The sequence below is a fragment of the Salmo trutta genome, chromosome 30 (genome assembly GCF_901001165.1).
Source record: "Salmo trutta chromosome 30, fSalTru1.1, whole genome shotgun sequence".
Classification (NCBI taxonomy): Eukaryota; Metazoa; Chordata; class Actinopteri; order Salmoniformes; family Salmonidae; genus Salmo; species Salmo trutta.
This window is the reverse complement of record NC_042986.1, coordinates 25012056-25028912: the sequence shown is the minus strand read 5'-3', so window position 1 is coordinate 25028912 and position 16857 is coordinate 25012056. Positions and strand designations below refer to the sequence as shown.

General features: G+C 41.7%; 1 protein-coding gene across 1 annotated transcript; it reads left to right on the top strand.

The window, feature by feature from the left end:
* The first annotated feature begins 5266 nt into the window (after positions 1-5266).
* LOC115168353 (glucose-6-phosphate 1-dehydrogenase) lies at positions 5267-16602 on the top strand. The gene is made up of 13 exons (XM_029723525.1): positions 5267-5404; positions 7238-7359; positions 12337-12374; positions 12518-12626; positions 12756-12973; positions 13200-13358; positions 13535-13660; positions 13785-13878; positions 14034-14220; positions 14327-14562; positions 14713-14789; positions 14952-15044; positions 15159-16602. Exons 1-13 carry the CDS (start codon positions 5395-5397, stop codon positions 15247-15249), a joined length of 1560 nt encoding a protein of 519 aa, XP_029579385.1. The 5' UTR covers positions 5267-5394; the 3' UTR covers positions 15250-16602.
* Positions 16603-16857: the final 255 nt, after the last annotated feature.

Below are 16857 nucleotides of genomic sequence, written 5' to 3'. Positions count from 1 at the left end.
CAGACCATGTCACCAGCAAAGCACCCCCCCACCCCACCTCCATGCTTCTAGGTGGGAACCACACACGTGGCGATCCTCCGTTCACCTACTGTGTCTCAAAGACATGGCGGTTAGGCCCAAATTTGAGATTCTTGGTTCTTGTTCAGACCAAAAGAACAGATTTCAACTGGTCTGTCCATTGCTTGTTTTTTGGCCCAAGGGAAGTCTATTTTTATTGGTGTCCTTTAGTAGGGGTTCTTTGCAGCAATTTTACCATGAAGACCTGATTCACATAGTCTCCTCTATACAGTTGTGTCTGTTACTTGAACTCTGAAGTGTTTCTTTGGGATGCAATTTCTGAGGCTGGTAACGCTAATGAAATTAACCTCTGCAGCAGATGTAACTCTGGGTCTTCCTTTCCTGTGGTGGTCCTCATGAGAGCCAGTTTCATCATAGCACTTGATGGTTTTTGTGGCTGCACTGGAAGAAACCTTCAAAGTTCTTGACATTTTCAGGATTGACTGACCATGTCTTCATGTAATAATGGTTTATTTGTGCTGTTCTTGCCATAATATGGTCCTGGTCTTTTACCAAATAGGGCTATCTTCTGTATACCACCCCTACTTTGACACAACTGATTGGCTCAAATGCATTAAGGAAAGAAATTCCACATATTAACAAAAGGCACAGCTGTTAATTGAAATGCATTCCAGGTGACTACCTCAAGAAGCTGGTTGAGAGAATGCCAAGAGTGTGCAAAGGGTGGCTATTTGAAGAATCTCAAATATACAATATATATTTGGATTTGTTTAACACTTTTCTTTTTGTTACATGATTCCGTTTGAGTTATTTCATATTTTTGATTTCTTCGCTATTATTCTACAATGTAGAAAATAGTAAAAAAAAAAAAATGCTGGAATGATTAAGTGTCCAAATGTGTGTGTATATAGAGGTGAAGTTGGAAGTTTACATACACTTAGGTTGGAGTCATTAAAACTCATTTTTCAACCACTCCACAAATGTATTGTTAACAAACTATAGTTTTGGCAAGTCGGTTAGGACATCTACTTTGTGCATGACACAAGTAATTTTCCCAACAATTGTTTACAGACAGATTATTTCACTTATAATTCACTGTATCACAATTCCAGTGGATCAGAAGTATACATACACTAAGTTGCCTGTGCCTTTAAACAGTTTGGAAAATTCCAGAAAATGTCATGGCTTTAGAAGCTTCTGATAGGCTAATTGACATTATTTGAGTCAATTGGAGGTGTACCTGGAGATGTATTTCAAGGCCTACCTTCAAACTCAGTGCCTCTTTGCTTGACATCATGGGAAAATCAAAAGAAATCAGTCAAGACCTCAGAAAAAAAATTGTAGACCTCCACAAGTCTGGTTCATCCTTGGGTGCAATTTCCAAATGCCTGAAGGTACCACATTCATCTGTATAAACAATAGTACGCAAGTATAAGCACCATGGGACCACGTAGCTGTCATACCGCCCAGGAAGGAGATGCGTTCTGTCACCTAGAGATGAGCGTACTTTGGTGCGGATTGTGCAAATCTATCCCAGAACAACAGCAAAGGACCTTGTGAAGATGCTGGAGGAAACGGGTACAAAAGTATTTATATCCACAGTAAAACGAGTCCTATATCGACATAACCTGAAAGGCCGCTCAGCAAGGAAGAAGACACTGCTCCAAAACCTTAATTAAAAAGCCAGACTATGGATTGCAACTGCACATGGGGACAAAGATCGTACTTTTTGGAGAACTGTCCTCTGGTCTGATGAAACAAAAATAGAACTGTTTGGCCATAATGACCATAGTTATGTTTGGAGGGAAAAGTAGGAGGCTTGCAAGCCAAAGAACACCATCCCAACCGTGAAGCATGGGGGTGGCAGCATCATGTTGTGGGGGTGCTTTGCTGAAAGAGGGACTGGTGCACTTCACAAAATAGATGGCATCATGAGGCAGGAAAATTATGTGGATATATTGAAGCAACATCTCAAGACATTAGTCAGGAAGTTAAAGCTTGGTTGCAAATGGGTCTTCCAAATGGACAATGACCCCAAGCATACTTCCAAAGTTTTGGCAAAATGGCTTAAGGACAACAGAGTCAAGATATTGGAGTGGCCATCACAAAGCCCTGACCTCAATCCTATAGAAAATGTTTGGGCAGAACTGAAAAAGTTTGTGTGAACAAGGAGGCCTACAAACCTGACTCAGTTACACCAGCTCTGTCAGGAGGAATGGGCCAAAATTCACCTAACTTATTGTGGGAAGCTTGTGGAAAGCTACCTGAAACGTTTGACCCAAGTTAAACAATTTAAAGGCAATGCTACCAAATACTAATTGAGTGTATGTAAACTTCTGACCCACTGGGAATGTGTTGAAAGAGATAAAAGCTGAAATAAATAATTCTCTCTACTATTATTCTGACATTTCACATTCTTAAATTAAAGTGGTGATCCTAACTGACCTAAGACAGGGAATTTTTACTGGGATTAAATGTCAGGAATTGTGAAAAACTGAGTTTAAATGTAGTTGGCTAAGGTGTATGTAAACTTCCGACTTGAACTCTCCCTCTCTCATATACAGTGCCTTGCGAAAGTATTCGGCCCCCTTGAACTTTTCGACCTTTTGCCACATTTCAGGCTTCAAACATAAAGATATAAAACTGTAATTTTTTGTGAAGAATCAACAACAAGTGGGACACAATCATGAAGTGGAACGAAATTTATTGGATATTTCAAACTTTTTTAACAAATAAAAAACTGAACTGAACTTAGCTAATCCAAGTTTATCATTTTAAAATGCTAATTGATGATTAGAAAACCCTTTTGCAATTATGTTAGCACAGCTGCAAACTGTTGTTCTGATTAAAGAAGCAATACAACTGGCCTTCTTTAGACTAGTTGAGTATCTGGAGCATCAGCATTTGTTGGTTCGATTACATGCTCAAAATGGCTAGAAACAAATAATTTTCTTCTGAAACTCGTCAGTCTATTCTTGCTCTGAGAAATGACGGCTATTCCATGCGAGAAATTGCCAAGAAACTGAAGATCTCATACAAAGCTGTGTACTACTCCCTTCACAGAATAGCGCAAACTGGCTCTAACCAGAATAGAAAGAGGAGTGGGAGGCCCCGGTGCACAACTGAACAAAAGGACAAGTACATTAGAGTGTCTAGTTTGAGAGACAGACACCTCACACGTCCTCAACTGGCAGCTTCATTAAATAGTACCCGCAATAAACCAGTCTCAACGTCAACAGTGAATAGGCGACTCCAGGAAGGCAGAGTTGCAAAGAAAAAGCCAAATCTCAGACTCGCCAATAAAAATAAAAGATTAAGATGGGCAAAAGAACACAGAGGAACTCTGCCTTGAAGGCCAACATCCCGGAGTCTTCTCTTCATTGTTGACGTTGAGACTGGTGTTTTGCGGGTACTATTTAATGAAGCTGCCAGTTGAGGACTTGTGAGGCGTCTGTTTCTGAAGCTAGACACTCTAATGCCGTGAGTCTCAATTGGGGGTCACGGGAAGGATTAAGGGGTCGCGGGACTTGTGCAAGAATATATATATTATTTTTAACGGTAACCACCGCACCTAAACTTCTATTTTGAAATGATGCCGCACCGCTTATTGTTGATGACTTTATACAACGTTACAGCTACACACAGGCATGCAATGCACTGCTTATTGTTGCTGACTTTACATGCACAGTGATGAAATGGCTAGTTACAGTGGCTTGCGAAAGTACATTTTACATTTTAGTCATTTAGCAGACACTTTTATCCAGAGCGACTTATAGTACGACTTTTTTGTACTGGCCCCCCATGGGAATAGAACCCACAACCCTGGTGTTGCACACACCATGCTCTACCAACTGAGCCACAGGGAAGTATTCACCCCCTTGGCATTTTTCCTATTTTGTTGCCTTACAACCTGGAATTAAACTCTTTGGGGGGTGTTTGTATCATTTGATTTACACAACATGCCTACCACTTTGAAGATGCAAAAACATGTTTGGGGGTGAAACAAACAAGAAAGACAAAAAACAGAACTTGAGCTTGCATAACTATTGATGTAACTACTGCCGATGAAAAACATCCCCACAGCATGATGCTGCCACCACCATGCTTCACTGTGGGGATGGTGTTCTCGGAGTTATGAGAGGTGTTGGGTTTGCGCCAGACATAGCGTTTTCCTTGATGGCCAACAAGCTCAATTTTAGTCTCATCTGACCAGAGTACCTTCTTCCATATGTTTGGGGAGTCTCCTACATGCCTTTTGGTGAACACCAAACGTACCATTGGAACACAGGAGTGATGGTTGCTGATAATGGACCTCTGTACGCCTATGTAGATATTCCATAAAAAAATCTGACGTTTCCAGCTACAATAGTCATTTACAACATTAACAATATCTACACTATATTTCTGATCGATTTGGTGTTATTTTAATGGACAAAAAAATAGCTTTTCTTTAAAAAACAAGGACATTTCTAAGTGACCCCAAACTTTTGAACAGTAGTGTGTATATATACACACGAAACTATGTGGACACCCTTCAAATTAGTAGATTTGGCTATTTCAGCTACACCTGTTGCTGACAAGTGTATAAAATCAAGCACACAGCCATGCAATCTCCACAAACAACCATTGGCACTCAAATGACCTTACTGATGAGCTCAGGGACTTTCAACATGGCACCGTCATAGGATGCCACCTTTCCAACAAGTCAGTTCGCGAAATTTCTGCCCAGTTAGAGCTGCCCCGTTCAACTGTAAGTGCTGTTATTGTGAAGTGGAAACGTCTAGGAGCATATAGTCTGTATGTGGCATGTATCATGGATAATGAAATCAAGCATAAGCAGAGAAATTATGTTCCCTTGTGAAAGGAAGTATTTTCAGATAATGGACTAGCAAGGATTTTCAATACCAGATCTGTTGATTTACGTTTATTATTTAGAATTAGCAGTGTTTGGTGTCTCTTCCATGTTCATGCAGTTTATACATTACTTTATTTATAATCCCAGAAAGTATATTGTCCAGTATTTGACCCAGGTTGGTCAAACTAGCCCCTCTCTGCTACATATCCACTTGCATGTCAGTCATGGCTATTTCTTCACTTTGATTGGTGTTTTTTCTCTGAAGAGTGTACAGATAACCACGCCCCACCCATCTTTTGCTGGACTTGGAAATGTGACGTCATTGGAGGCAACCGTGATGGGAAGTGGATCGAGCGCTGGTGAGTTTCTCTCTAAACCAATAGAATCACTGAATTCGGTTGCGTCATTTCGACAGGGAAGAGAGGAACTGCAATAAGTTTTGGGGCTTGTAAATTTACAGAAGTTTCGGGCGAAGATAGCGCTGTTTTCGCCACATTCTCAGATAATCGTTTGAATTGGAAATGGCTGGAAGTAAGTAACTGTATATAGTTTTGTAAAGGTATTCTTCTGCTTACGAACAGCTTGACAGTTGGCCGCGCGCTAGCAGGTAATTTTGCTGCTACATTCTTGTCATGCTGTCAAAACAGCCACGAACATGATGGGATGTTATAGTGTCAGTATGGAATGCCATTAAATAAACTTGTGCAATTTATTGCTCGTTACATTGATGGGTAACCTAGATGCAAATATTTGTGTACAGAGCATGAATAGTTTGCTTGCTAGCTAATTTACCTTGTAATGTTACAGGTGCAAATTCGGCTAGTTAGCGTGGCTAGGCAAGTGATCCCAGTCGGTATTATTTCAGTAGTCACTGCTAGCTAGGTTGGGCCCTTTTTTAAATACGGGTTTGGGCTGAGGATTTTGCTAATAACATTATAATTGATGGTGTGTTGTCACTGTGTCTGCAAAGTGGTGAACGCTTGTCCGCGAAGAGTGCGCGGTCTGTAAATTGTATCTAATAATTGTGTGTATGTATATATATATATATATATATATATATTTTAAATACTGTTTACCCCTCTGTTACCTGACCCAAGAGCGACCTGCCAGTGTTGCCATTGTACAACAAGGAACTGGTATGATTACTGTAGCTTACATAAATATTGATGTAACATGTCTCGTCTTGCATATATAATCTTGTAGATGTCCCCACAGTTGTCAAATTGGCTGGATGTCATTTGGGTGGTGGACCGTTCATGATACATGGGAAACTTGAGCTTAAAAAACCCAGCGTTGCGCCTGGCACTAACTACCATACCCTGTTCAAAGGCACTTAAATCTGTTGCCTTTCCCATTTTCCCTCTGAATGGCAAACACAAGCAATGTCTCAATGCTTAAAAATCCTTATTTATCCTGTCTCCTTCCCTATATCTACGCTGATTTTAAGTGGATTTAACAAGTGACGTCAATAAGGGATCATCGCTTTCACCTGGTCAGTCTGTCATGGAAAGAGCAGGTGTTCTTAATGTTTTGTATACAGTGTATATAAATATCTTGATTTAGAAGATGTGCTAAACCAGGACTTAGTTCTAACCCGTTGCCATTTAGGTAAAATAAGAGTACTGCTTTTGAAGGTGGCACACAATACATCTTGATTATTTCTTATCAGCCTATGACCAGAAAGGGTAGGCTGATTCTTTACCAAATGTGTATAATGCAATATGGAACAAATGGCTGTGTAATACCTTTTATCATATGATTTGTGTTTATGATGGTTTAATAGACTCTAGGCTGTTTGTGCCCTCTTCAAATAAAGTGCTATTTGCTTAGAAGACATTTGGAGCTAAAACTGTTTTCCTCAAAATAAAAGGAGTGCTTCCTGAAAGTAATCTACATGTTTCAAATATCTGTTCCCCTTTGGACAATCTTACTGCTCGTAGAACACAAGGAAGTAGAAATAAGAATGTAGCAATCTATTGTTCTGTCACTTATTGTAGCCTGCCTCTTCTGTCTATCCCAAGGCATTGCTGTGTCTCTGAGTGTTCAGATAGTTCATTGTTTGTGTGTGGTGTTATTTAACTTGCTTTGTGTTTGAAAGTGATTGTGGCTGTTATACTCCCTTGGTATGAATCATCGTGCAAGTCAGGGCCCAGAGCAGTACTCTTACTGCGCTAGTCTATTGGCATAATAGTGTGATATTCAAAAATAGTTTTTACTCTGTCACTCCTTCAGTATGCTGTCAAACTAGACTACAGTAGACTACACTGTATTATTCATATTCTGGGTTCCTACATGTATTATCATTCATGTTTGGCCAATCTTGTTATTGATAATAACTTGTTTTTGATATTTATCTTTGCCTAGGAAAATTGAGTGCCATTCCCCTCTCTCGGTCCGAGGTGTTTGGAGAGCTGCGAAAAGAGCTGCATGATGACAAGGAGTTCCATCACTCCGACGCTCACATCTTCATCATCATGGGAGCATCGGTGAGAAGATGGGATGGAATGTGGGGATATTAGAGGCTACTTTGATTATTGATGAATAACCCTGCAAGTTTTGGTCCTCCACAGCACAGGCAACTTTATTTTTCTAATTACAAAATTTGTGAATGGGATGATGGAGTGTGTGTGTTGGATGCATATTGGAGAGAGTGACTGACAAAATAAGTGAATCAGTTGAGGTTGTGAACATCATCTATCCTCTTTTGGACTTTTATGAAATTCCCTGAAAATGTGTGCCATTTAAGGCACTTTTGTCCAAACCAACTTAGTCATGTGTGAGTACATTTTACGTATGGTGGCCCCAGCAGGAATTGAACCCACAACCATTGGCATCGCAAGCGCCATGCATTACCAACTGAGCCACACAGGACCAATATGATGAAATGAAACCTGTAATCAATTCTGAGGTAGTTCAAGATCGATCAGTTGCACTGGATTAACAATTTACTAAATGTAGGCTACCAAGATTAGGATACATTTGTCCGAGATAGATATAATTAGTCTTTTCCTAGAATAATTAAATGTTTTGTTCAGTTATACCGATTTTATAAAATATTTTATAGATTTTAGGTGGACAGATAAGGGAACACATTTAGTGAGAACGGTGTGTTGAAACCTCAAAACGGACAAGAGGGGTTGCACATTTGAGGAAATGTAGAAATTTCATTGAGACACATTACACAGAGCTTGTGTAACTAAGCAACCCCAGAATCACTTGTGCTCGCTGTACTCTGGCCTTGATACAAAGAGAACCAACAATCATGAACCTTGATATTATGACAGACTGTTTGTTAGCCAATCATGTTCAGCTTGAACTGTTTGTTAGTTAGTTAATCATGTTGCGCACAGACAGTACGTTGGCCAATCGTAGTGTATGAACTGATCTTTTGTTGACCTACTCAGCTGACTGACTGTATGTTCCCCAGTCACATAGAGATGGCCTAATGAGTCAGAATTATAGGTTGTGGGGAATTACTTTCTATCTCTTCTCCTATCAGTACCTACAAGGATTATCAATTCACTGACTCAGTCCAGTCACTTTGAAGTTGCATTTTCTTACAGTATTTCCTTCTCTAGAAAAGTACTCTCTAGGCCTACAATGTTTTTTCATGTTTTCGCCCTTTAACACCTGTCCAGTTAACTGATCAAATGTACTGTCGGAGAGGAGCTCAATGTATCATTCTTCCGCCCACTTCTCCATTTAGGCTAGGTTCTCCCACTCTATTTTCTCTTGGTTGAAAGGAGTGGTGCGAGAGCTGAATAGTGCAGTGTCACTGTCTGTCAGCGGTTTCCTTTCATAATGAAGGTAATAGAGAAGCATGTTGGGAATCAGAATGGGGGAATGGTAATGGTGGTAAGGCATAGCCTTGTGGTGTCTATGGTGGTTTTGGGGAACAGTGATGTACTACTACATAGGCTACTGTAAAATATGGTTTGTGTGCAATGCTGCAATCGGTCCTTGACACTCAGCAAGCACACACCAATCACAAGCTGGTGTTACATGTACACAAAAACACACCACAGGCAGGCACCTCACTCGACATGGCCTCATTACAGTCGCTGTGCCAATGAAACGTTAGTAAATATTCATGATTAACTGAAGAATGATGAGAGAAATGTGATCTGATGGTGTTTGTCAAGCCACCCTCAGTTTGCATTTTCTTCTCAGCTGAGGCGGGACAGAAGACCAGTAGTCATGGACAGACTGGGGCTGGGCATAGGCTAATGCATATCAGTTTAAAGGTGCAACCCATTTAGTCATTAAAGACACAACTCACTGGAATAAGACACAAATAATAGTCCATAAGGCCATTCGGATGAATTATTATGTTTTTCCCCAAGTAGCAAACCAAGCCCGCTTGATGTTCAACCTTCCTAAGTTCTCCCATGTCACCCCGCTCCTCCGCACACAGCTTGCATCATCTTCAAGACCCTGGTGCTTGCCTATGGAGCAGCAAGGGGAACTGCACCTCCTTACCTTCAGGCTTTGCTCAAACCCTATATCCCAATCCAAGCACTCTGTACCGTCACCTCTGGTCTCTTGGCCCTCCCATCCCTACAGGAGGTCAGCTCAGCTCAGCTCAGCTCAGCCCAGTCCAAGCTCTTCTGTCACTTCTGCAGTCATCATGCCTCCTTGCAGCATGCCTAAGGCATGTTCACACAGATGAGCAGGAACCCTGGGCATCTTTCTTTTGGTGTTTTTCAGAGTCAGTAGAAAGGCCTCTTTAGTGTCCAAAGTTTTCATAACTGTGACCTCAATTGCCTACCGTCTGTAAGCTGTTCTTGTCTTAACGACCGTTCCACAGGTGCATGTTCATTAATTGTTTATGGTTCATTGAACAAGCATGGGAAACAGTGTTTAAACCCTTTACAATGAAGAATCTGTGAAGTTATTTTGATTTTTATAAATTATCTTTGAAAGACAGAGTCCTGAAAAAGGGACGTTTCTTTTTTGCTAAGTTTATGTTAACATAAAGAGAGGATGAAGATTTTTGGTATACATCATCTTTAAGGTGTCTAGTATTGATATATGCATTTGCAATTACTCAACTTTGTTCAGTGTGGTCATAGAATGAGTAAACATGTTGACGGCAAAAATAGTGACCGGCTGGATAACACAGTGCATCAGATCATGACAGGAACAACGTTATCAGTGATGACGACCTACCCACTGTTGATAATGAAGAGCCAAGAGGGTCCAGTCAGAAGAGCCAAGGGAAAGCTGCAGGTGGTCAAAAATAAAGATTGCTTGTTCAAACGATCAAAGAGGCCTGCCACCGCTGTGATTTTTAACACGTGGTATTCAGCCCAAATTCTGCAGAATGTGTAAAACAAAGCTGCCCCAACCCAATGGATGTTTTCCTACTAATGTATCCACCCACTCTTAAGAGAGATCACCATTGAAATGTCCAACCTCTACTCGACCAAGGACAAGCAACTGTATCTGAGTATGGATGAGCTGCTTACATTCTATGGGATCCTTATCACATCTGGGTACAGCTCTGTTCCAAGAAGACACATGTACTGGTCACTTGACAGTGATATACACAATGAAAGCATTTCAGATACAATGCGGAGAAATCGCTTTGATGAAATAATGGCCTCCGTTCATGTGGTTGACAACACAAAGATCACTGACGACCCATTTTAAGGTTAGGCCCATCTTCTCCCAGCTCAATCAGTCATACAAAGTCATGCCATTTCAGGAATGGCTGTCATTGGATGAGCGCATGATCTAATACTATGGCTGACATGGACGTAAGCAATTCATAAGAGGTAAATCAATCCATTTTTGTTACAAGCTATGGGGCCTTGCCTCATCCAGTGGTTACATGGAACCTTATGGTGGATCCCACACTATCCTCCCTGAGACTGGGTTGGGTCCCACAACCAGACTGCACCAACCGATTCAATGAGCACATGGGTGGTGTTGACCTACAGGTTTTAAGATACCATATCTCGATCAGGTCTAAGAAGTGGTGGTGGCCCATCTTTGCATGGTCTCTCAACAGTGCACTCGTAAACAGCCATTTATTTTACAGAGATGTTATGGGAGGGACCATAGACCTTCTCACGGATAGTGGCACAGTCTCTTAAGCAAAAGTTTGGCACGAAACCACTGAGCCGTGGAAGGAGATCTCTACTGGCTGCTACTGTTGAAGATCAGGCAAGATATAACAAAGCTTCTTCTCACTGGCCAATCAACACGATGCGCCGGTAACAGAGATGTCGTCATTGTGACACGCACTACCTATGCATGTGAGAAATGCAAAGCGCCACTGCACATTGAGCGCTTCAAGATATACCATGGACAGTAGAAAAAGAGAAGAGTGAATGAAAAAGGGCTGAAAAAGCCGATAAAAGAGAAATTGAAAAGTCAATAAAGGATGAGGAGAAGCCGTACAACGAACTCTAGGAAGAAAAGTCGACAAAAGGGAAAAAGACAATCAAAATGACTGAAATGTTTCTGGAAAACGTCAATTGATTCAAGACATACTGTATGACAGTAGGTCTGACTGATTGTAGTTCAAAATAGTGATGCACAAACTAATCGTGCACTTGGTTCTGAAGCCTACCTCCTAAGACTTTTGTTCAGTGTAGGCCTCTACTTGAATGCATATTCTACAGGCTACCTCTATCCTAAATGTTACCTTTATGTTCAATGTGAATGAATGACACGACTGCTATACAGTTGTTAGTGAATGTTGCACTAAAATGTCACAATGACAATGTTACAATGAATATTGCACTGAAGTACAAGTTCAAATGTTACAATATTCATGTTTGTTACTTTGTAACATAAAGGACTTGTTGCACTAAAGTAACAATGTTGAAATACGTAGATTTTTTAAAAATGTTTTGTCTTTGCTCTCTCAGGGTTTTTGATCATGTAAAATAGTCACACTAGAATGTGATGGGACATTCTAGTGGCAATGCTGGGGACTGCCAGTGACAGTTTTAAATGTGTTAATAACTGGGATGGGATATAAGAATTTTGATGACTGCATAGGATAAATGTATTAATTCAGTATACATCACATTATCCCACCGGTCATTGTGACCGACACTTTTTCACGTTTTTTTTCCATGAAAATTTCAAAAAATAATGATTGATTATTTCAAAGGGTTACTGATGACACATGATTTGGATATTTTCATGTCTGGGGAAAAATGTGGGATTGAATGGGTAAAGTAACTCTCACGATGACCCCTTCCCAAAAACCCACAGGCATTGACTTTGCTGATAAATTCTTTGAGGAAAAATGTACTTGATACAATTGTGAAAAAGATGTCTCACCAATTCTAAAATCACTGTACTAATAATCACCACACTGACGGACCTGAATGAAGCGTCTGCCTGTAGTGGAGCTATATATAGCCAAGCCAGCCTCTGTTTCAATCAACATTTCAGAGGTGACTAATCTGGTTTTGTGTTAATAATCTTCACATGTTTCTCTTTAGGGGGATCTAGCCAAAAAGAAAATCTACCCAACTCTGTGGTGAGTGTGCAGCCTCTAGTCTTAAAATGAGAAGTGGCTATCACAGGGCAGCTGTTTGCACTGGATGTTCTCTGTGGTGTCAAGTGATGAGTAAAAACTCCTAATGATCCTCCTTTCTGTTCTTATACTCCCATCTCACTCAGGTGGTTGTTTAGAGATGGTCTCCTCCCTGAACAGACTCACTTTGTGGGCTTTGCCCGCTCTGACCTGACGGTGGATGCCATCAAAACTGCTTCCATGCCCTATATGAAGGTGAGACTTTCCAAATTAACACATTAGATATTGACCCACATTTTTACACTGTGTGTGGGTTAATGCATGTGTTTGTGCATGTTAAAACCATCGACATATGACAACATTCCTATCTCTCTGTGGTCCCAGGTGGCAGACTCTGAGGCAGAGCGGTTGTCTGTGTTCTTCAGCCGTAACTCTTATGTCAGTGGGAAGTACACTGAGGAGAGTGCCTTCTCCAACCTCCACACCCACCTGTTGTCCCTGCCCGGGGGGGGCAAGGCCAACCGCCTCTTCTACCTCGCCCTGCCGCCCAGCGTCTACCACGATGTCACCAAGAACATCAAGCACCACTGCATGAGTACCAAGTCAGTAAGCCTGTCATGTCTTGCTGTTCAGTCTCTGACTCCCTCTCCTCTCAATCCTCCTCTGTGGTGTTGCTAAGGCCTTGAACAGGCCTGGTCATATTTAATCCACTTGCTTCATATAATCGGTCTTGTCTGGGGAGAGCTGCTCATTAGATTAGCTTTTCCCTCTTCCGCTGTTTAATAACCGAAACATGCTTACCTCCCCTCCTATCTGTGTGTTTATTAGGGGCTGGAGCAGAGTGATTGTGGAGAAGCCATTTGGTCGTGACCTGCAGAGCTCAGAGGAGCTGTCCACCCACCTCTCTTCCCTGTTCACTGAGGACCAGATCTACCGCATAGACCACTACCTGGGCAAGGAGATGGTGCAGAACCTCATGGTCCTCAGGTACAGGACAAATAGTCTCCACTCTTTTTCTATTCTCTATTGGAGTCTCTGTCCCTCACTCTCTTTGCTTGGGGTGAGAAAGAACAACATTAATAAACCTTGTCAGACAGCTGTGTGCATCTTTCAGCTATGTCCATGTCAATAAGGCCGAGGTTAAACAGTGGTAAATATTCCAGGTTTGGGAACCGGATCTTTGGGCCCATCTGGAACAGGGACAGCATAGCTTGTGTGGTCCTCACCTTCAAAGAACCCTTCGGCACCCAGGGCCGGGGCGGCTATTTTGACGACTTTGGTATCATCCGGTGAGGAGAACTGCGTTAGTGCTCAATGAAATCAAACCTCAATGAAGGCATTTATTCTTGCCATGTTCTACTAGTTAGTCTGTAACTTATCTCACTCTCCATTTTGTATTACATATTTTTTCAGGGATGTCATGCAGAACCACTTGCTCCAGATGCTCTCGCTGGTTGCCATGGAGAAGCCTGCCTCCACCAGCTCTGATGATGTCAGGGATGAAAAGGTACAGCAACATGGACACAAACTAAAGCACAAAATGCACATCTTCATTTAACTCCATTGGCCCCTCCAGAAAACTGACACCAAACAGAATAAACAAGTAGACTCCAAACCAATCACTTTGTACTCTCTCTCCCTGACCACTGTCTCCCCCTGCAGGTGAAGGTGCTGAAGTGCATTGCCCCCATTACCATGTCAGATGTGGTGTTGGGGCAGTATGTGGGTGACCCAGAGGGAGAGGGGGATGCCAAGCTGGGTTACCTTGATGACCCCACTGTCCCCAAAGGCTCCACCCAGGCCACCTTCACCACAGCTGTGCTCTACGTGCACAACGAGCGCTGGGATGGTGAGAACCTCGGCTTTCTCTATCAGTCTTGCTTGTTGTGCTTTCACTGTCTGGTAAAACCAGCTCACTCCTCAGTGATAACTATAATTACTCTGTTCTTCCAAAGGTGTTCCCTTCATCCTGCGTTGCGGCAAAGCCCTGAACGAGCGGAAAGCGGAGGTGCGGTTGCAGTTCACGGATGTTCCGGGGGACATCTTTGGAGCGCAGTGTCGTAGGAATGAGCTGGTGGTGCGTGTGCAGCCCAACGAGGCCGTCTACGCCAAGATGATGAGCAAGAAACCAGGAGTGTATTTCCACCCAGAGGAGACAGAGCTGGACCTCACCTACAAAAGCAGATATAAGGTGAGATACCGAATGACCCCCCCCCCCCAATCATTCATAGAAAACAGAGACTCACACACTACCTCACCACGCTCACATTTTAGCAACCCATATATAGGCACAATGTTCAACCTTATTTGCTCAATTTTCACTAATCTTTTCTCTCCTCAGGATGTGAAGTTGCCCGACGCCTACGAGCGTCTCATCCTGGACGTCTTCTGTGGCAGCCAGATGCACTTTGTCAGAAGGTCAGTCAGGCTATCTGTCTCGCTCAGAAGTCCCCTCTGTTGCCATGGTGTTTGTGTTATGCAAATAAGACTATGAACATGCATTATAATTATGTCCACAAGATGGTGCAAGCTGCATTACTATGTGCTACTCTCCTTACATTGTCTTCTCTTTTCACTCAGTGATGAGCTGAGGGAAGCCTGGAGGATCTTTACGCCTCTCCTTCATCAGATCGAGAGCGAGAAGCCTCCCCCCACCCCCTACATATATGGAAGGTAAGATTTACCATTAACAGTTAATCAAGTATCGCAAGTTAATAGTCCCATTCATTTGTCAGTGATATTTTTGGTGTTATTTTGTGATTGATTTGTTCCTTTCCTTCTTCCTAGCCGGGGTCCAACAGAAGCAGATGAGCTTTCAAAGAGGGTCGGTTTCCACTATGAAGGAACATACAAATGGGTCAACCCCCACAGACTGTGAAACAGGATGGCAGTAGAGGGGGAGGGATCAGAGCAGGGTAAATGAGCAGCAATACTTTAGTCTGATGGAGTTACTGCTCTTTCCTTTCCAGACCTGTCAGGGCAACAGTCAACAGAGAGATTAGGATATATATGCATGTATAGAAAGGAAGCTATGTAAAAGTATAGGAACATGGACTAGGTCTCAGTTACTACATGAATGCTCATCAGGTCTTAACTAGTGGGGGGGGGGGGGCACTTAACCACTGGGGATGAAGGGAGCGAGAGAAACACTAGCCAAATTTCTGTTTCTCCCTCTTCTTCCTGAAGTGTACACTCTTTTTGTTCTCTTCATGGATTCAAAAGCTGTGGTTGTGATCTGATTCTCTACCCTGCCACTGCTTGTTTTCAACATACTCCTCACACCAGTCCATTCCATAAGGTGGAGTGTGTTCAAGTGCTAATGTAGGCTTGGGAGTAGAGTAGATACTAGGACTGCAGCCATTGAATGGGTGCAAGCATGGGCTGGACAGATTTTCCACTGTCTTACACCTTGAGGGGTAGTGTACGAATACACACTTCAGGGAAAAGGGGGTGAAACAGAATTAGGCTAGAGTTGTGACATTAGTAACCATAGCTACCAAAAGTTGGACCTGGAGATGGAGAACAAAATGTAGATGACCTGCTAATGGTTGGAATTACAATGAATGTCTACCACCCACTGCTATGACCACATGTATAAACGGATATCTCTAATACTTTATAATACTCTGCAGTTATGATCGCATTGATGTTTTTTTACTATTAAGGTTATCCTTTTGTTTTTCTCATGCTATTTTGGACCAAGGAAAACCATGTTGCATAGTAATAATCCTTGTTACTATGAAGTGGGTTCAAAACATGGTGGTTTAATGCAGAGGTCAATATTTTCTGCAGACAGTTTCTCCTCTCTAATTTCTTAGAGCAACATTGCACTAGAACAAAGCTTTAGTGTGCTGAATTCCAAGAACTGAGTTCTCTCATTCTCACTCTTTCAGTAGCTTTGCTTTTTGTTGACATTTTCTTACATTTCCAGGCATGGCCTATTTAAGTTAATGATGTTCATTTTGAATAAGAGTTTAGAAATGATAAGGTCTGTCACAGGGTCAACATAATGCTGTCTTTACAATGATATACTGTGTTAGACTGAACATTCACGTGTTATTTCCACAACTTATTTTTTTGTGTTCAGTCTCCATTGATACAGGTATTTTGTGTTTAAGGGGTTGGTCTCTAAAAGTATCTTGCATTCTTGTCACTTGACCGTAATATATTTTTTTTGCTGCTTTTTTTTTGTTTTTAATTCATATGCTCAATAAATAGCTTTGCATTACAATTTTGGCAGTTTGTCTCATGTAAAGAACAAAAATGTAAAATGTAGCATACAATATAGGGGGGGAAATGGAGTTGTTGAGACAGCCTTTTCATGTGAAACTGGTCTGAATTATAGTGAAGTGAAGAGGTATGTCTACATCTTACAATAGCTCTTAGCCTAATTGACTTGGTTGACTGTTGCAGAACTTTATTTCCCCAAGACTTGTGCTCAAGTCTCATTTTTAAGCAATTAACTTATTCCTTGAGTTAGCCTGTA